Here is a 21610-nt window from a genome sequence, read left to right as displayed (position 1 = left end):
GTTCTAAAATTAATACTAAATCTGAAAGGTGTTAAATGTTTAAATACAACTCTAAGGGATGTATTTTACAATTACCTTTTATAATTTTATTAAATTATTCATGTTTTCTGTAACTTAACTTATATTCATTGGCGGATCTATGAACAACATTCCGGGGTCCGGGGACACAGGGAACAAAATTTTTTTTTGCTTATTTTGTCTAATTTTCAGGCTAAAATAATAAATTTATAACTTTTTCTTATGTATATATATATTTAAATATTAATCAGGACCCTGAAAAGAAGTTTTTTTAAATCCGCCATTGCTTATATTAGTTGGTATCTTAATTAGTACTTTAAATTATAATTTTGTGTAACTTTGTTTTCAATATTTATGCATTTACTCAAAAAATTTCAACTCCAAACAATTTTACCCAAATTTAAAATTCGTTTTTCAAAGATTCTAAACCTAATTATTCATTCAAATGGATCTCTTATGCAACATTAAAGACACTTGTCTCATAGATAGTGATACTCGTAAATTCTTCAAATGTTGTAGCTTTGGAGGATATTCTTGCACTCAACGTTGATTGATCCAATTATAGGGATCATTTGATCATTTGATCGTGGCATCTTCATATTATCACACGAAACAAAGCCCATGTCATGGTTCACTTACAAATTACAAATTTTCGTTTAAAACGGATATATCCGTCATAAATAATAAAACGGGTTAAATAAATAGAGAAAATAAAAGGCAGAATGTTTACGGAATAATAAACTTGTATTCCATCTGTTTAAACAAGATACTCGGTAATATTTAACTTATTTTACACTTAAACCAGATAAAGTTGCCTTAAGAAAAACCGGTTTATTATGGAATATGGACACCTTTAGGTCTAGAACAAATGATTGAAGGACTAAAAGGTCCAAAACGTAGTATTTGAAGTGTACTATGATCGTGATCCTCCACTTATATTATGACACGTGGACTACATTATGGATAAATTAAATTGATTAGTCTAATTTGAGGATCAATGATGATATGAGATTTTGAAAATGGATAGACAGCTGGGTGCTGTAAATTTGTTTGTGCCCTAATCATTGGAATTTGAAGATAATAATATTTGAAATTGAAATAGCCGTCAAATCGGATGTATTGAGCTATATACATGACTACAAATTAGATTCGACAAATAGATGTTGCTTCAGTTTTAGGTTCATATCACATGTATACGGGTGATAAAACCCCTTAATTTAAACTCGGCTCTATTTATGTTGTGTTCGTATTGACTCACTCACATAAATTCTAACACGTTAATTTCATGTCATATTCGTTTCGTGTTTTTGTGTCATGTTGTCGTGTTAATATTTGGAAAGTGTGAATATATTTATGTGATACAAGATAAAGAAAAATTAAGATAAATTTAGTAAATAGATTATTCGTGTTAAGTCCATGTTATGAGAGTTTAACCCAAACCCTGATCCAATTAATTTTTTTGACGTGTTTGTGTCGACCACTTACATAAATGAGTCATTTAACCTCAACCCAAACACGTTAATTCGTGTCGAGTTTGTGCCATACTGCCATGTTTTCGGGTCGTGTTATTATTTAGGGATCTAGTACAAACAACACAAGCTAAAAATTCCTAATGTGTTTGGAAATAGTAAATCGTTCGAACCTGACTAGTGGTTACACCGATGAAAAGTCATTACATATACTGCATAATAATTAACATTATCGTACACCCTAATTCACGAGTATTTAGTTATTTGCATAAAATGCTTTCAAATACAATAGCCTCATCAGCTTGGTGTACTTTGATGTGGTACATTCGGAATTTCGGAGTACCCAAAAGTTCTTCTAAACTGATCATCGCTAATCAGTAACTGTTCCGGGTGTAATTCCAGAGCAAGTATCGTTACCACCCGTGGCTCGTAGAATAATGTCTTGAGTTGGATTCCTCGCGTCTCTATCGTTCCTCTCAGCCTCTCCTGCAACAATGAACGAAGTGAGGGCTTGGCTTTGTGCCAAGCGTACTCACTCCGACGCTCAAGTCAGTAAACTCAAAGGATTAAGCTGTGCTACTTGGCTAGATATGTTGTAGAGAGATAAGGGAGATATTACCAGATGAATAGTGTATTTTGGTTTAATTGTTCGATCCTCTCCTCAAAGAAGGTTGAGGAGTATTTATAGGCTTTCACCTTTTGTCACGTAGTGGCCAAGTGGCCAAGTGGCTAGCAGGTGGAAAGACCGATCTACCCCTCGGCCGATGGACCTATGGCAGGCCGGCGGGCCATGTTGTCGACTCACCGCCGAGGGGTATTGGATATGAGTACGCGGATATGTGTCCCGGCGACTAGTTGTCACGCCGAGACCCAGGCTAACAGGCGGATGGGTTGCATCGGCTAGGCTGTATAAGTCGTTGACTTGTTGTGGACATCTTTGACCTTGCTCAGTATGTTGACTTGGTCAGCGGTGCAGAATATGCCCCATCAGTAACATTTATATTTTTAGCAACCAAACCCGAATAGTAACCAATCCAACGACCTCGCGGCCTTATAGTTTCTTAATCAAATAGATAAACTGTAACAAATAAGCTTAAATACAATCAAAATAAAGTTCAAATTGAAATTTTTGGTAATTGTTTAATAAACTTAAACTAATTTTAGTTAGAGCCGAAAGTCTGACTCGACTCGACTCGACTCGAACCCGAGCAAATCCGGTTAGACAGAACTCGAAAACTGTGAACCAAAATCGACCCGACACGCCCCGATAATCAGTGATCCGAACCCGACCGGAGTTTGACCCGATTAAATTGATAACCAGACAATTATTAAGCTTAACATTGATCAAAATGAGAGTGATTTAGTGTTTAAATTGATTTGTTTGATTTAATAATTAAGTAACTAAATGAAATACTTGTTAAAAACTAAATTTAATGATAAAAAATTGAAGTATAATGCGATAAAGTAACTGGCCTGACCCAAACCCGACCCGACAACAACCCAAACTGAACCCAACAGGGTAGGCTGACTTAATTCGAGTCGAACCCAATATGACCCGACCCAAACCCAACCCAACCCAACCCTAATAACCCAATTGAAAAAAAGAATCATTCCAAGTTCCAACATGAAAATTTGGTGCCCTTTATTATATGTTTACTTTTGACTATTTATATTATGTATAACGGATATTTTAGTCAAAGTAAACAAATAATGGAGGGGACCAAATTATTCGACTTCACGGTGGTACAACTTGAGTTAGATTAGGTCCGAACACGATAATCCAACCGGTTTTAATTCGGCCCAAATACAACCACATTAATCCAATTACCACATCTAAAATTAGAAAATACGTTGCTTAGCGCCGTCAAACTCTATCAATACACAAATTCTTGTTTCAGACGTACATTTTTGGTCTTATTTGTCATACGGATAAAATATTGCAATTTTTTAAGAAAATGTAACCAATTAATTGACAAAATGTTATGACTAGATGTGTCATTTTTTACCCTAAAAATGATGTGAACAATAATGGTAACATGTTATCAAAAAATAACAATATTTTATTGTAAAATGATGACATGTTATCCGTCTTATTTCAGACCAAAAGCAATGATCTTAAGAAAAACGGACCGCAATACATAACATTCCCAAAGACGCACATTTACACTCAAATCTTGAAAATAAAGGCATGAGATCAGCATATACGGAGGAGTAACAAGATCCAACATGCGTGAAAGATGAAATAATGACGTCCCCCCCTTGAATAAATACTCCTATCCTCATTACTTCCCACTTTGAAAGTAAACTTAAATAAAATTCCACAATTAATTTTGACAAATTACTCCTATTACTTTGACTAAATATTTGTTGTATAGAATTTTATTTATTTTTTTAAAAAAAATGGACGACATAGGCACACGACTACATGAATCTTTCTCAAATAAGCCATTTTATTTATACAAACATTGTATGGAAGTATAAAAAGGATATTTATACAAAATATATAAGTTGGTTTGTGTTAGTTGAAATCTTAAACACATGCATTTTATAATGTTATTGTAAGACCATTTCGATGTATTTTATTATGTTTTTTTATTGACATGTTATGGGTCTTGAGTCGTGTCTGCCGTCTGAGCCGAGACCGTGCCTATCCCAGACACAACACGACCCACCTGGGCATAACATGGTTGGGCACGCTCAAAATACAAAGAAATAAGGCTGAAGTAAAGGAATTACTATGCCTAAGTGTGGCACGCAATGGGCCATGGATCATGCCTGGATCGCCATTTCATTTCATTGGCACCACACGACACAACACGAAGCCACCTTCTCGTGCTTGAGTTGTCCCATTTTCTTCTTCAGGCACGGTGCGCCGGCAGGAGACATGACCCACTTCTATCTCTATCTGCTGCTAAACAGTCGAACAATAATTTAACATTAAACCGCAAGAAAATACCTGAATAAATCCGTTTAATAAAATTCGTGCATAAAACCGTCTCACTCGATAATTTGTATAACAGTAGGTCTTGCTAAAACGTTTCACAGTGAAACTTTCCAAATATTGACATGACACGAAAACACGACCCGAACCCGACACGATACTAGCAGGTTAGGGTTGAGGCTTGATGACCCATTTATGTAAGTGGGTCGACATGAACACGACACGAGATTTAAACGGGTCGGGTTTGGGTTGAAGGGTTTGTGACCCGTTTACATGTGACACGAACACGAACACGACACGACCCGATCTGTTTGCCAAGTCTACTTTCACTCGATAATCTCTATAACAATAGATCTCATTAAAAACTAGATATGGCGAAAGCATATGATAGGGTTGAATGGGTTTTTTTGGAGAGGGTGCTGCTATCCATGGGGTTCGATGGGGGTTGGGTCGTAATGTGATGAGGTGTGTTCGAACTGTGTCGTATGAAGTGCTTATCAATGGGTCTCCGTCTGAAGCTTTTGTACCGAGTAGGGGTTTGCGTCAAGGTGATCCGTTATCTCCCTATTTATTTATTCTTTGTGCAGAGGTATTGTCGAGTATGATTAGGCGTAAAGTGGAGGAGGGTGTGCTACATGGCATCCGGATAGCGCCGTTATCACCGGTTGTTTCTCATCTCTTTTTCGCTGACGATAGCATAATTTTTGTTAAAGCTAGTGAAGTTCAGGCTCGTGTTGTCATGGAGTTATTGGGTAAGTATGAGCGAGCTTCTGGCCAAATGGTGAGCAGAGAGAAAACGACAGTGTCTTTTAGTAAGGGTACAGCTGCTTGGCGACGGGATAAGGTGTCCTCAATTTTAGGTGTACAGGTTGTGCAGCAGCAAGGGAAATATTTAGGATTGCCGACGGTTATAAGACATTCCAAGCAGGTTCTCAACAAGATTGTTAGGGACAAATTGAATAATAAGATGCAGGGTTGGCGTGGTAAATTATTTAGCAGAGCTGGTAGGGAGACTTTGATAAAGGCAGTTGCCCAATCTATTCCTACATACGCGATGCGTGTTTTTAAGTTACCAGTGAACTTCTGTGATGAACTTCGTTCTATTGTCTCGAGGTTTTGGTGGGGTTCTGAAAATGGGAGGCGGAAAATATCATGGGTGGCTTGGGATGCTATGTGTCGTTCGAAGGCTAGGGGGGGTATGGGCTTTAGGGACTTTGGTAATTTTAATTTGGCACTGTTAGCGAAGCAAGCTTGGCGATTGTTGTGCAACGAGGAGAGCTTGATGGTCCGTGTACTCAAGGGTAAATATTTCCCGAACTGCTCTTTTATGGAAGCTGCTGTAGGTAATAATTCGAGTTATACCTGGAGGAGTATTTGCGATGCGAAGCATGTGTTGGGGTTGGGAGCGCGAAGGAGAATTGGTGGCGGGAGGGAGACAAGGGTGTGGTTGGACCCGTGGATACCAGGGACGTCGTCTAGGTGTGTAATTTCGCCACGTGGGGATTTCGATTTGGAGATGCGAGTTGAAGAATTAATGGTGGAAGGGGAGGCGAGATGGGATAGGGGAAAGGTTGAGGCTATGTTTTTACCATTTGAAGCGGAGAGGATCGTGCATATACGGTGAGTGGGGCACGGGAGGATTGTTGGACGTGGGATGGCACGCGTGACGGGGAGTACTCGTGACGAGAGGGTTGATTTGTTAGGCCGAGAGAGAGTGATGAGGGGGAGCGGTCAGAGCGTTTCGATGGGATCGGCTTTGGAAAGTAATTTGAGGACCCGGTGTTACCACGTATAAAAGTGTTCATGTGGCAATTTGTGTAGTGATGCGCTTAGGTTAAGGGTAATATAGCAAAACGGGTTCGGGGTTTTGACAGGTCTTGTCCGAGGTGCCATGATGTTGAGGAGTCTTGTATTCATGTTGTTCGGAATTGTGGTTGGGATGAGGAGGTATGGGAGTTGCTCGGTATGGAGGTTTTTAGGAGTAATAGTAGTATGCGCATAAGGGAGTAGGTGGAGGGCGAGTTGCGTGGTTTGGGAAAGGAGGAGCGTGTTCTATTTATGACCGCTTTCTTTGGGTGATTTGGGAGCGAGAGAAATAAATTGTTATTTGATAACGGGGAATGGACGGGGAGGGGTTGTGAGGAGGATCACGGATGTGGTATGGGAGATGTCGGGTTTGGATGTGGATATGGGGACCGAGGTGGGTAGGGGGGAGGAGGAGCGAGTCGAGTGGTGTTGTTGGGCTAGACCGACTGATGGTATGTGGAAGATAAATGTTGATGCAGGTGTGAAGGAGGGAATGGGTGTAGGATTGGGTACGGTCTGCCGAGATGGTGATGGGCGGGTGGCATGGGCTGTGTCAGTTCAAAGCTCGGGGATTTGTTGTGTGAAATCGGCTGAGGCGGAAGCTATTCTTCTTGGCTTGAAGGAGGCGAAGCGTGTTGGGATGCAGAGTATTATCATCGAGAGCGATTGCCTTAATGTGGTTGCTGATTTAAAGGGCAGGAAGAAGGGTCGTGGTGACATTTTCCTTATCTACGATGAGATCTTTAGTTTAGTTCCGTTTTTTGTTTCAGTTATTTTTAATTATACTCGTAGGGTGTGTAATAAACTAGCTCATTTAGTGGCTCATGCTACGCCATGGTCCATAGGTAGAAGATTTTGGATGGATAGTTTGCCGCAACCTTTTGTGAATGCTGCAGATCAGGATTTGATTAATATATGTTAAACCGCTTTGGTTTATTTCAAAAAAAAAAAAAAAATAGATCTCATTAAAAACCGTCTCAACCAAAAATTTATATTTCAACACCAAATCTTACTTAAAATCGTCTTTAACTTAAGACCGTCTTAAATTAAGACAGTTTTAAACAAATGAAATGTTGGCGTGCAGTTAATAAGAGTATTGGACCCCACACATCAAAAACACATTGACGCTTTCTTCCGCTTTCTTCCATTCCATTCTCCTTCATTCCTCTCTCTTTCAACTCTCTTCTTTAATCCCCTTTTCCTTTACTCTAATAATCTTACTATATTAATCTCTTACATTTTCACGGGTTTCTTTGATTTTCTTGTTTCTTCATAATCATACCCTTTTTTCCGGGTAATTTCACTGTACAAACAGAATTTCTTCTGTTGACTGATCAAAGACTTAAATCAAACATCAAAATTTTGTTTTTTTAAACTGCAAAATCTTTGTTGGTTGCTTCAAAGGTAAGTTCTTTGATCAATTACTTGCAATTTAATTAATTTAATTAATTAATTAATTATATTTGGTTTTAGTGTTTAATGTAAACCTGCTTCATTAATTTCTGCATGTTTGTCTTTTGATTATTTAATTTTTACTTGTTTTAATGGTTTTAATTACTGTTTTTGTTAATGTTGATCAAATTTGTGAACTACCCAGATGAAATGCATTATGTTTTTGTATGTTTTTCTTGAATTTTTTGAGTTTAAATTTGTGGGTTCTGTGTTGATTGTAGAGATCTTCAGTAAATTTGGTTAAAGTTTAGAACTTTCAATGATTCTTGATCTTGGTTTTGTGATTCTTGATCTAATTTTGAGTATTTTATTTGGTGTGATTTTGATTATGATTATGATTGTTGACCTTGATTTTTTCTTGATTTTGTGTATTTTGTTGACAATTCTTTGATGATTATTTGAGGAAAATTATACATGGAGGAATAATAAATTGCTAATGTATGATGTTTGTTTACCATCAGAGTTTTTCGGAATCGAAAATTCTCTGTTTTTATATAGTCAACTGAATACTGAATACTGAGGATTCTTGTTCATGTAGTTTATTGAAGATTGTGAGGAACTGATGCTGTAGATGTGTCAATCGTATTTGGAGTCAAATGAACGAATGGAACCGACAGAGAATGAGCGTTTGGCGCAGAGTAATGACAGTCATGTTGGTTCATCTACATTGGATCACATGAATTCTGAACAAGGAAGAAATGCACAGCAGAATGTTTCGAGTTCTCAGGATGCGCCCTCTACGAATCCAACCATACATTTGACAAGTAGTGACAGCTGCGTTTCAAATTACAGTAAGCACAAATTCTCATATGAGACCGTCTCATCATGAAATTATCATCAAACTGAGTGACTGACCTATTTTTTGGGGTAGCCGGTTCTTTGATTAGTTTTTATCGGGTTAATGGGATACATCATACATGGATTGTGATTTTAGATAAAAGTGTTGGGGTAGCCAGTCTGAAATTATCATCAGAATAAGTTACAGTAACACAAATTTTTCTCATGTGAGACCGTCTCATGGGGTAGCCAGTTCTTGATTTTAGATTTTATTGGGTTAATGGGGTATATGGGTCGTGATTTTAGTTAAAAGGGTAGCCGGTTCTGAGATCGTTTCTTAGGTAGATTGGAATAATTAATGTATAAACTTTCTGTTTACAGGTGACTATTCTGTGGAGTTCACCCCTCAGGAAGGGTATGCCTTTTTTTTCCCATACACATGCTCTAGTGCTGTTATTATTTTCAGAGTACTAGATTTATCGGATGAAATAGTCAAGTTTTATGACTGATTTTTATTGTTATTGACAGGCTTCTGGAAAAGGGTGACATTCAAAGTAGTCAATATGATCCTAATTACAAGCCAACGAATGAAAATGTAAATAACTCAGGTTTGTCGACTTCAGAGAATGATTTAAAGGATAATCAGCATAAAGGCAATAACGGATTTGTGCATGAAAACTTGGACAATGATGATATAAACAACGATGAAAGTGAAGGTGCGATTCTTGATGAAGTAGAAGAAAATCCTATAACTTACGATGATCAACATGATATATGGTTGCCACCAGAAGCCGAAAATGAACATGATAATATGGAGAATAGCATGGCTGCTTTAGATGAAGAAGATGATGAGTGTGCTATTGGTGATGCTTCAGAGTGGGCCATGCCCAGTTCATTGAGTAGCTCCGAGGAGGCACTTACTGGTTACCGTCTTAATGAGGATAGACAAAGGGCCATAGAAGATGTGATGAATGGTAAGTTTAAAAACTTGGTGTCCCAACTGCTCAAAAAAGTTGGAGTGGAAGACCCTGACAACAAGGAAGAAAATTGGGTGAATACCGTTACACTACTTGCCTGGCAAGCTGCTTCGTTTGTGAAGCCTGAGGCTGCTGATGGAAAAGCTATGGACCCGGCTGGTTATGTGAAGATAAAATGCATTGCAACTGGATCTCTTGGTGACAGGTGTTTTTTTATCCGTTAGCTTGGCATGTCACTTTTTCTTTGTATCTATCAATTTGCCTGTTGACTTCCTTAAGTTTCAGATTCACCCAACCCCCAAGATATTGTGGAACATTTGTAGCTTACTGTATTCTATTTTGTCGCTTGCTTAAAAAATACCTTGTATATATTACATACTCGATTTTGAATTTATTGCGAATAGGTGTTGGGTTGAGGCTTTAGTTCTGTTTGTATGACTTGCACACAAATCAAGTGGTATAATTGACCTAAGATTTATTCCTTAAAATATTATTTATCCGTATTGCAATAATATTCTCTAATGCTCCTCTCCTATGTGAACTATGTCCAAGATGGTACTCAAACTTGGGTACAGATGTTGGACACGGGTACATACCCAAGTCTCGGACTCTATGACAATTTTTAGACACATACATTATCAAAAAAAGGGGAAGAGGATATGGGTACGGGGAAATGTCTCAAAGCAAAAAAATAAATATATGCCTTGTATGCCTGTTCCCTCGTCTAGTTTTATCATGCAAGATTCTTTTCTGTCTCTGGTAGAAGAAGTGTCGTGTTGTTAAGTGTCAGGTGTAAATTTCATACCCAATCTTGTTGAACCGATAACCATCTTTCGGCTAACCTAGCCTCCTCCGTCCCTCGGGACATGTATGACCATGAAACTGAAGAGCTCCAGCACAATAATGGTTTGATTACCTTTTAAAATGATTACTGTTGCCCTACTAACTCTACGTATTTGGCTTGCAGTCAAGTTATAAAAGGCTTGGTCTTCAAGAAGCATGCTGCGCACAAGCATATGTCTACCAAGTATAAGAATCCTAGATTATTACTTGTCCAGGGGGCTCTGGAACCATCTAATTCATCAGGGTTGTCATCATTTAGTTCTTTGATGGTCGAGGTAAAAACTATAAGACATTCCAATCTCCAAATTTCCATCTTTTAATTCTGTAGTGCATATTCAAGACGGGACTTACTCGTTCTAACACATTTTTGTTAGGATAAGGACAACTTGGTTGATCTTGTGGAGAATTTGCAAGCTTGTCACCCAAATGTTATTTTGGTGGAGAAATCTGCTTCACGTGATGTGTTGCAAAAGGTACTTGACTTGGAAGTCACCCTCGTTCTTGATATGAAGCTTCATAGATTGGAAAGAGTTGCTCGTTGCACTGGTTCACCTATATTATCCTCAGACAAGCCATTTAGTACTAAATTGAAACAGTGTGAGTCACTATATTTTGAAAAATTTGTGGAGGAGCATGCTATTGTCGCTGAAGGTGGAAAGAAGCCTTGTAAAACACTGATGTTTCTGGAGGGATGTCCGACACGCCTTGGTTGCACTGTAAGTTATCGTTTCATTGTTACCTTTTGTAAACCTAGGGTCTGTCAAGTTAGTCCGGTTCAAGTTAAAAGTCTTTTTTGCAAGGCTAGCGTCTTTCAAAATCTACTTTATGTTTTTGAGTTCAATAAGTTATGTCTTGCACTACTCTTACTGAGTTCTGGATGTCCGGTGTGCCTGTTGGTGTGTTAGACTCTTTAGTATCCATTTATAATGGACGGATTTGTATTATGCCAATACGACAATTAAAAGACTCGACTTTTCATAATTGTTGGAATAGGGTAAATGTGTGTTTTCTTACTGAAATTTTCATTGTTAAATTTTTTTAGCTATTTCAACTAGTTGACTTTAGGTGCGTGCTACTTGTGTGCGTGAAAGCTGCTCATTCTTGTGTGCGAGATGGTTGGTCATTCACCACTCCTTTTGATACTTTAAATTGTCTCGAAACGCTAACATAATTCCTATACATCTATGTAGTGCATAAGTTGCCACAAATTATATGGTAAAGATGCAATGATCTCTACGTTTTCGCATTGGTGTACTAAGAAAAGAATCTCACTTTGAAGAAGTTGCTCTACTGATATCTTGTACCAAGCTGTTGGCATAGTAAGAAAGGTTTATCTAGCTGAACTCTTAATATCTTTACTCTTGATGCCACAGATTTTGCTGAAGGGGTCGCACAATGAAGAATTGAAGAAGATCAAATGCGTCGTGCAGTGTGCTGTTGTGATGGCTTATCATTTTCTGTTGGAAACTTCCTTTCTTGCAGATCAAGAAGCTATGTTCTCTACTATTGCCTGTCATAATGTAGCTGATAGCTTCCCAGCAGGAGAGAACATTTCTATTTCGTCTGAAATGTCTACCATTCCTCATTCTGTTGAGCTAAATGAAGAAGTTCCTATCTCCAACAGCAGCGATGTGAGGCCGTCTCCTGCGGAAGAATCTACTGTTAAGATCCCAAATGGTGAGAATCTTGGTGAGATAAGTCCTGTCAAGCAGAATTCTACTGAGGTTGTGACATCCAATGGTGGACATGATAAAGACTGCAATAATACGCAACATATGACAGCTCTTTCCAGGACGTCATCATCAATCAACTTCATGCTCGAAAAAGTTTCTGTTGTATCCCCAGCTACTTTTGAGGACATGTCCACGTACATTGACATGAATAAGACTGGTTCTCGGTTTCAGAATGCAGTCTCGATTCCCATCTCACCTTCTGATGAGGCACCTGAGGAACATGTCATAGAGGTTAAGAATGTTGACAAGGATGAAGTTAATTATGGTGAGCCCCAGTTAATGTCCAGTCTGTCTGTTACTGTTGGGGAAACGAAAGACGCTGTTGATGATAGTGAAGATTGCATCCGGCCGAAGGAGGATATTAGCAATCTATTGGATTCTGAGAGTATCTTGGTGCTGATGTCTAGTCGTAATGCTGCAAAAGGGACTATTTGTGGACAAAGCCATTTTTCTCACATCAAGTTCTACAGACACTTCGACGTTCCTCTTGGGAAGTTTTTGAGAGATGATCTTTTTAATCAGGTACGCATTGTGCTCTTCCTATATATGAACTGTATCATACACTAATATTATTGAATACGTTATGTTGTAATTCTTTGAGTAGATTATGAGTAGTTGTGAGGTACACAGTACGATTGAACGCATCTTTTAGTTCCTTTGGAATAGATTCCAAAAATATCACTCTTTTTTGGTGTAATGCGAGCCATACGGGTCATTTTTTATGCTGACGAGAGTTGACCCAGATTATGAATATTGAATACCACATGTCATTGACTTTATCAACTAATGTAGTTTGACATCTGCTAAAACTATGATTTACATGTATCTGAAGTTGTAGCCCTCTTGATGCATGATTAAGTGATACTTATATCTTTACTGCATTTCTGCAAAACTTACATATTTTCTTCGTCTTTTGCATGTTTAGACTGTTTGCAAGACTTGCAATGAACTACCGGAAGCCCATTTTTACTATTATGCACATCATAGCAAGCAGCTGAGTATAAAAGTGAAAAGATTTGGGGACAAAATGTGTTTGCCTGGGGGATCTGAAGGGAAACTTTGGATGTGGAGTCGATGTGGTAAGTGTGCACCTAGCAAGGAAAAGGCGACCAAAAGAGTATTAATATCCAAAGCTGCTCGTGGTTTGTCATTTGGCAAATTTTTAGAGCTTAGCTTCTCTAGCCATTCTTCATTTAATCGGCTGTCTAGCTGTGGGCATTCTTTTCAGAAGGATTTCCTGTACTTCTTCGGGTATGAATATCTTTTTAAATTTTTTTTAACATGTTTTGGCATCAGATATCAGACAACACTCTTCCTTAGTCACATTATCCAATCTTGAAGTTGGGTTTGAGCAATAGACTCGCATGGGACTGAACATCAGATAGTTTTTTAGAGAGTTTTGGTGAGTGTAAGGGCTAAATTGAAAATCTCAAGGGTTTGAGTGGTGTCCTAAAGTAGAATAACATAATTTTGCAGATTTTAAAGACTAATGTGAGTCTCGGGATAAAGATAGAGAAAGTTGCAACTCATATAATGTTGGAAAAGCTCGAATACTATTAATGAAGTTGTACATTTGTTTGCAGTAATATATGCACAGCACTCGTAATATTTGCAGTAACTTTCAAACATGTCATTATGCCTTGCAGATTAGGCTCCATGGTTGCCATGTTCCGGTACTCACGTGTTGTGACATATAATGTTTCTGTGCCGCCCCAAAAGTTAGATTTTAATTGTTCAATCAATGGAGATTGGATCCAGAAAGAAATCGAGACTGTATGTTTTCTTAAAGCTTCTAGTCGTATATGTGCTAGCGTTCTTCTGCTGATTTACTCAGTACACAAGGAATATGTCAAGTGCATGCATCTGTCCTAAATAAGTTTTTATTCAACATAAACCTTGTAGGTCTCCACAAAAGGGCAATTGCTTTTCACTGAAGTTGCCAATTATTTGAAGAAACTAGAATCTCGGTTTTCTGGACAACATATTGCTGTTAATGGCTCATCTAATGGATTTCCCGACATTGTGGACATGCTGAGACTCGAAAGATCAGAATTCGAGGTAAGATTTTGTTTTCCTCTTCATGTGGCTTAACGGCTTTGTTTTCTTTATTGGAAATTCATTTGACTTAGTGGCCAATGTCTATATTGACCATTAATTTCTCTGGATGCGTGCAATGTAAAATTTTGAAAGCCAACTATTTTCCATTACTACTGTTTTAAAAAGTTAGTTATTGTATTATTATATTTTGAAAATATTGGTCAAAGTCCATTTGACCAACAAAGTCAAATGAGGACAATTCAATTGTGATGGATGGAGTATTTACTATTGTACCTTTGTTGAAAGTTCACGAGTATTATGTTTATAATATAGTTTAGAAATTAGAAGTCAAGAAATGACTCATTGGAACATCAGCTTGTCTTGTGGAAGTATATTGTAATATCTGGACAATTTTATGTGGGTTTGATTGAGTATGGTGCTTTCTTTAATGTGTACTATGTCTATAATTGATCTCTAAAATTGTGTCCTTGTACTGTTTCCAAATAGGAGAACATTAAGAATACCGGCATAAAAAATGAGGCTTCACAGAATACTGTTCATAAGCTTCTGAGCTTGAATAGATTACGCTGGGAAATCCTGCTTGAAGCATGTGTCTGGGAGCGGCGCTTGCAGCTACTTGTTTCTTCTTTGTCCGCCATGCCCCAATCTACTCCCATTAATGACGTGGCAAAGCCACAAATCGGTATGTCAGATAGTAGTACTGTTGGAGAAGAAGCTGGGGTGTCTAAGACAGCCGTCTTAGAAGTGTTACAAGGGCAACCGTTGCTAGAGGAACACTTACCTGGTGCAGATGTTGAAGGGACCCAGAAGTTTGCCGATAAAGCAGTGCAAGAAAAAGTGGATACGCCAATCATTCATATTGAAGTACAAACAATGTTGAAAGAGGATGTGTCACACAGTGACCACAAATCTACAGACTCTACTGATAGAGAGATTCATATTGAAGACGTGGAAGGATCTGAAGCTTCTATTGAGAAATGCCCAAATGAAGGGTCCAGTTGCGAAAATAATGGCTTTATTGAAGAAAATCCTGAAAGCCAACCATCTCGGGATCTAGTCACTAGTCATATAAGTCCTAATGATGAGAGCACTCAAGATAGTGATACTTTGCCATCTGATAATTTACGTGAAGATAGAATCATACCCATTGAAGGAGATCAGGAAGATGCTGCCAAAGAAGGGCTTAATAGAGTCATTTCTCCACCTTTGTCAAAACCTGATTCCAGAGTTTGGGTATGGAATCCATTTTCGGAGATCCGAGAGGAGTGCATGATGGATCTTCATAGGGGTCATATGCCTAAGTTCGGTCATCTACCCAAATTTGTACTTTTACGTTCTTCGGACTTCTTACCTATGGTGTCTGAAATGACGCTTGAAGAGGGTTCAAGGCTGCACATTCCACTAAGAGATAAGGACTACATTGTCTCGGATTTTGAGGGAGAAATCTCGAGCTTAGTGGCTTGTGCTTTAGCTGCAATGAAAGATGTTACTCCTCAGGCATCAGAGAACAATGAGAATGCTACCCTGAAACGTGCTTTTTCCGAGCCTTCACCAAATTGGACAACAGGCGTGTATCTTGATCCCGATCTATTTCATACAGCATCAAGCATGTCTTTTGCCGATCATATCCCCAATTTCGAAGGCCTGAATCACTTGGACTCATCGGTTTCTTATGGACAAATAAACCCCGAAGTTACTTTAGGTGTTGAGAAATATCCGACCAAGGGAAAGTGTTCAGTAGTGATCATACACGCCAAAGACTTTCGTGCTTTCCGGGAACAATGCTGCCCTTCGGAACTTGATTATATTGCATCCCTTAGTCGCTGCAAATTTTGGGATGCCAAAGGTGGAAAGAGCAAGTCTTTGTTTTTGAAGACACTGGATGATAGACTAATCATCAAGGAAATTAAGAAGACGGAATTTGAATCGTTTATGAAGTTTGCACCTGGATACTTTCGTCATATGAAGGATTCTGTCCAATCTGGCAATCAGACTTGTCTCGCAAAAATTCTTGGAATTTATCAGGTAATATGGTCGACTTGATCTCATTTGACCTATTCATATTTCTTCCACGAAGAGACATATTTGTCTGGTACCAATAAATTATGGGTCATAATATATTGAAATGTCAGTTTCCTGGCTTACATGGTCTTGTAATAGCTTATATGCACTTCATTAATGATTAGTAATAAATGAGGTACATAAGCACTATAACACCGTTGTTTGCCGTACGATAGTCTTATTTGAGAATTTGTGTAAAAATGATGAAAATTGAAAATGCAAGTTGATCAAGGTATTGGCTATAAATAGTGAAGAAAAAAATACTGATTTCAAGTGAGAAGTTTAGTCACGAACGCCCAAAAATAGAAATTAGGAAGTTTTTTCATGGACCGTGATTATTTTCTTATTTGTCGATTGTGTATTGGCGTGATTACAATTCTGTCTCCGTGAGAATGATTAAAATTATTTGCAGGTGAGTATCAGAAACCCAAAGAGCGGCAGAGAAACAAAACACGATCTCATGGTCATGGAGAATCTCTCTTTCGGCAGAAATATTACACGACAATATGATCTTAAAGGTGCATTGCATGCGCGATTCACTGCTGATGATGGTACTGGTGATGTTCTACTGGATCAGAACTTTGTTAATGATATGAATGCATCCCCATTGTATGTCGGGCAGAGAGCCAAAAGACTGCTACAACGAGCTGTCTGGAATGACACAACTTTCCTACATGTAAGTTCTTACTGCCCAGAGCTAATCTTCTCGACTTATTTGTGTTCAGTACCCTGTGGAAGACTAAACTTGCTTTCGATAGGGATACTCCTAATCAATACCAAAAAAAAAAAATCTTCGTGATTGTTGTATAACCCCGTCCTTTACAAAACCTCGTTAGAAAACAAAAATACTTGCTCTTCTTTTGGACAAACAAAAATATTTGACGTTATTTGAGATATTTAATGTTTTTGTTTAATTTTTAAAAAAATTATTTGTCTTTTCGGATTTATTACACCTTTTTACCAACAACTTTCTTATATATTAATACTTGGTTCACTTTTAAGGTATTCCGGCCCCTTAAGTTTTAATTCGGTTTTCAAAATCGTTTTAATCTTTATTCTCGATTTAAATTCTAATTTTTTATAAAAGAAATCCGGGCTTGATTTTAAAACCTATAAGTTTACCTGGCTTTTGTATTATGTTTCACTCCCCTTTTGTTTTTCACTTTTTCTTTTCTATTTTTTCACATTGAGGTGTGCGTTCACTCATGGACGGTTCCAAATGATGATTCATATCAGCCGACCCCAATTCATTTTGGGATTAAGGACTGATGTTGTTGTTCTTTTGGACAAGTGTTTTATTTGAACTCCAAAACTAACCCTAATAATTCAACAACCAAAACTCTGGTGCAGTCTGGACTTTGGACTTGTTATTGTTGGAGGCCGTGTGGCTTATATAAAAACTTTGAGATCGTGTTAAAATGTAGCGCCTTCTGTATTATAAATCCTGCATGATCGATGAGTCAAACAAGATTTCTACGAATGTGATATGAACGGTTGCAGCCACCCCCATTGTATGAACATGTTTCTGATGGTTTAATGTTGGTTTAAAATGCAGAATATAAATGTGATGGATTATTCGTTATTGGTGGGAGTAGATAGGAAGCAACGAGAGCTACTTTGTGGGATCATAGATTACTTGAGGCAATACACATGGGACAAACAACTAGAGACATGGGTCAAGTCATCGCTCGTCATGCCCAAAAATGTCGCCCCAACCATCGTGTCACCTGAGACCTACAAGAAGCGGTTCAGAAAGTTCATGGATACTCACTTTCTCACTGTCCCTGATCATTGGTGTTCTCATAGATCTTCCAACCCATGCAAGCTTTGTGGTGTCCAAAGAGCCGATTCTTTACAAAGGATGGAAAAACGAGAGGAGCTAAACGGGTTTCATGCCCACGATTAATCTGTCTCTTATCTCTTATCTCTTATCTCTTATCTTTTCTTTCGCTCGTAGGATCTGATTTACACACTGTACATATATTGCCATATTGGTGCCACTTGAACCCCTGTTATATTGCGATTATTTAGCGATAACTGGGAAGCTAGGTTGAGCCATATTACATACTAAAATGTACGTAATTCTTTTGTAAAGACTCGCGGTATATGATGCAATATTATTGTTGATTTGTTGACAAAGAACAAATGGCTTTTGCCCTGAATTAATACAGATTTTGGTGATTTTGGTTATGGTAAGACCGTCTTATACAGGTAAACGGATGCTCATTTCTTGTTCATTACGTCTCATACAAGTAAACCGATTGGTCTGATTGTAAGACCGTCTTATACGATAATGTGTGATTCTTGTTCTAGAGATAATTCTCCTAATTATATTCGATGCCTTAAATCCTCGGTCATAAAAATTTAGTTTCACTGAATATGGTCTTACATGTATATATCTACAAACCGATCACAAATACATCTCAAAGACGGGGAAACAATGTTCGAATCTTGCCATAGAAAGTAAATCAAGATACCAAACTGTTGCACCACAAAATGAATGAAATTTAAGCACTGTAAAAATAAAAATGTCAAAAACTATAGCCTCGCGTAAAATTCAAGTACAATGACAACGAGCTGGGATTGATACACCAGGAGGTTTCCTTCTATCTCGAATTACAGCTTCCTTAATCGTGGGCAACTTTTGGTAAACCTTTTTCCAAATATGATTCACCGCCCCATCAGGTGGAGCGGGGCCAATACCACCCGGAAACCCGTTATCATATACAAACATGGGCTGTACTCGGGCCATGTTTCTTCGAAATTCCTCTTTCTGTTCCTTGGAGATGGATTGAAGATGAGTTACAAGCCAATTTGGTTGAAGGGCATCGTTGACTGACACAAATACGGCGAAGTCTGAATAATCAACGATTCCTTCGAATGGCAGCTCGATGCGGTCACTGACTACGACAGGTATACATAGGCTTTGAATTGCGTCAAACAGACGACACGATGTCGGTGTATCCCCGGCAGGATGCAAGCAGAACTCTGAGGTCCGCATCCCGATAATGGATTGTTCTCTACCAGTTGCATTAGGAAAGCCTTCCTCCATTATCACCCTTGGTTCATTCACCAGCAAGTCCCATAGCTTCTCCCTGATCACACCTCCCTGCAGAAAGTTTTCTCGAGCTCAGTGAGCATTTCTACGGATATTCAAAACGAAACAGCAGGTAGTTTTTGAGAGAATATACTGACCCTTTGCCTGTGTTTAGCGCCCTTGAAATAAAGAAGGTTATGCCGAGGCTGGTCTTCTGATAAGTGCAATGCAGGCAGTAGATGGGTGTAAGGAACAATCACATCCTTCAACAACGAAACTTGAGTATGTTCGATTCTCTCGGATGAGTTGCCGTTAGAGGGTCTCGAGTCAAGTCTATGCCATCCACCAAAATCGACAACAAGAAGTATGGCGGGGGATATCTCGCGTTTGACATGCCACATTGCCATAGGGTCTGCCAAATAATGCCCCAAGGTTTAAATCAACCTGAGAATCCAGACACTAAATCATAAGCAGCTAAAGCATTCAATATCTTAACTCGTTTACACTAAACACTTTCATATACGAAGACAGCGGAATATAACCAATGGATTTATTAGACCAACCATCAAAGAAACACCGAACATAAGAAAGATTTTGGAGCGAAAACTCGTTTACTCCATTCCCTTTCCCTTTCCCTTCCATAATTCCATCCACATTCCCTCCGCAAAAACTATCCTAGCACTCCCTAAAGTCTTATACTCCCATTTTTAAAGTCTCGCATAAACCACACCAGTTCTGCATCCTATAAATCACACACACTATGGATATGAAACAAAGAGATTCAGCCACAGCTTACGAGATACGACACTCATCAAATGAACCAACAAATCCTGTATCAGATGATCTCACAAGTGAAACAACCCAAATTTTTATACATTCCTCATTTCATTAGAGAGTTAAAGGTTTAATCTCACGTGATCGACCATCTCATGTAAAGTTTCTGTTTAAACCGAAAACTTCCCAAATTAAACATACATTTGCAAATCCGAAAATTTTCAAGCTTATGAGTTAGTCTCATGAGAAACTTGCTACAATGCATCTCAGCTTACCAGTCGCTACACATTATAATCACTAGCAACAGTTGATTGAGAAGACGTAGGGAGTATGAACTAACAAAAACACAAACCCTAAGGTATCAAATCACAACAATACCAGTCAAAACAAAACAAACTCATACTCCCTCTGCTCCAATCATTTATTTACCTTTGATTAAAATACTCCCCACACAGTCACACATAACAAACACGAAAACATAAACAATTGACAGAGACGGAGAGAATCGTAACAATACCAGTCAAAACAAATATATGATCACACCCACCAGACCATTTCCAAGCAAAATAAACACATACTCCCTCCATTCCATTCATTTATTTACATTTGATTAAAATACTCCTCACACATAAGAAACACGAAACATAAACAATTGACAGAGACGGAGAAAGTCCGAATAATACCAGTCAAAACAAAGACATGATCACGACCACCAGACCGTTTCCACCCCTCAGAATTCACCACAAGATCAACAACCTCCTTTTGCCTCAAATAATCCTCATTTCCCTCAACTTTCTTCCTAAAAACACTTCTATCAACACTAAGTTGCATCTCACAACTCAAAGCTGCAAAAAAAGGCACAAAAATCACATCAGCTTGTTCCAAATCATAAACCCTATTAACAAAATTCCCAATTCTCAACTTTTCATCTGCCATCAAATCACCCAGTAACCAATACTCAGCACTGTATTGTTTAATTACTGGGTTTTCCGGGTACGATGGGAAGTCCGGGTTAATGGGTTTCCGGGTTGAACCGGGTTGGTGATCCGGGTCGGATGGGATCCGAGAATCTGGAGGTAAAGTGTAGTACTTTTTTAGAAGGTCGTAGTTTAGGGATCTTGGGAGGTTGAAGATGTATACATTTAGGGTAAAGGTTGAAACTTTGAGGGTATTTTGGGGAATTGAGGTTGAAATTGAAATGGGTTTGTTGAGGAAGATGAAGGATGAGAGTGAAAGTATGGAGATTAGTGAGATTGTTATGAGAATTGTTGTGTTTTTCTTTATCGCCATTGTTGTTGTTGCAAGTTTTCTCATTGTCTTTTCTCTTTTCTTATTCATAGTGGAGCCGGGCAAACGGGTTATTCGGGTCGGTTCGGAATATGGTTACTTTGAGTTCGGTTATTTTCGGGTCAACAATTTATTGGACCATTTTCTGGATTTCACAACCGATCGAGTCATTCGCGTCGGAGTCACTTTAAGTCGAGTCACATTGGGTCACATTTTTTAGGTCATTTTTGAGGTCTCGAGTCGGCCTTATCAAATGGGTTATTTCGGTCGGGTCAGCTTTGCCTGGTCTAATAAGTGTTGAAAGGGGAGAAATCCTGGATCTTACATGGGACAATATTCATGACTTGATTTCGAAGTTAAGATCTAATCTACAAGAA

The 21610-nt window shown here is 38.4% G+C and overlaps 3 protein-coding genes across 3 annotated transcripts; 2 read left to right on the top strand and 1 right to left on the bottom strand.

The window, feature by feature from the left end:
* The first annotated feature begins 6595 nt into the window (after positions 1-6595).
* On the top strand, positions 6596-7156 carry LOC141606975 (uncharacterized). The gene has a single exon (XM_074426354.1). It carries the CDS (start codon positions 6596-6598, stop codon positions 7154-7156), a length of 561 nt encoding a protein of 186 aa, XP_074282455.1.
* Positions 7157-7257: 101 nt separating this feature from the next.
* On the top strand, positions 7258-18325 carry LOC141604883 (putative 1-phosphatidylinositol-3-phosphate 5-kinase FAB1D). The gene is made up of 13 exons (XM_074423436.1): positions 7258-7638; positions 8225-8477; positions 8845-8878; positions 8992-9645; positions 10408-10558; positions 10658-10999; positions 11657-12538; positions 12942-13267; positions 13663-13789; positions 13919-14074; positions 14561-16099; positions 16548-16811; positions 17691-18325. The coding sequence occupies exons 2-13, from the start codon at positions 8258-8260 to the stop codon at positions 18039-18041; spliced, it is 5046 nt and encodes a 1681-aa protein (XP_074279537.1). The 5' UTR covers positions 7258-7638; positions 8225-8257; the 3' UTR covers positions 18042-18325.
* A 237-nt stretch (positions 18326-18562) lies between these two features.
* LOC141604882 (putative arabinosyltransferase ARAD1) lies at positions 18563-21304 on the bottom strand. Its single transcript, XM_074423435.1, has 3 exons — positions 20630-21304; positions 19331-19584; positions 18563-19244 (listed from the first exon to the last, which is right to left on the bottom strand). The coding sequence occupies exons 1-3, from the start codon at positions 21282-21284 to the stop codon at positions 18693-18695; spliced, it is 1461 nt and encodes a 486-aa protein (XP_074279536.1). The 5' UTR covers positions 21285-21304; the 3' UTR covers positions 18563-18692.
* Between the last annotated feature and the right edge of the window lie 306 nt (positions 21305-21610).

The sequence above is a fragment of the Silene latifolia genome, chromosome 10 (genome assembly GCF_048544455.1).
Source record: "Silene latifolia isolate original U9 population chromosome 10, ASM4854445v1, whole genome shotgun sequence".
NCBI classification, from domain to species: Eukaryota; Viridiplantae; Streptophyta; class Magnoliopsida; order Caryophyllales; family Caryophyllaceae; genus Silene; species Silene latifolia.
Note: the sequence above shows the minus strand (reverse complement) of the source record. Positions and strands in the feature narration are given on the sequence as shown.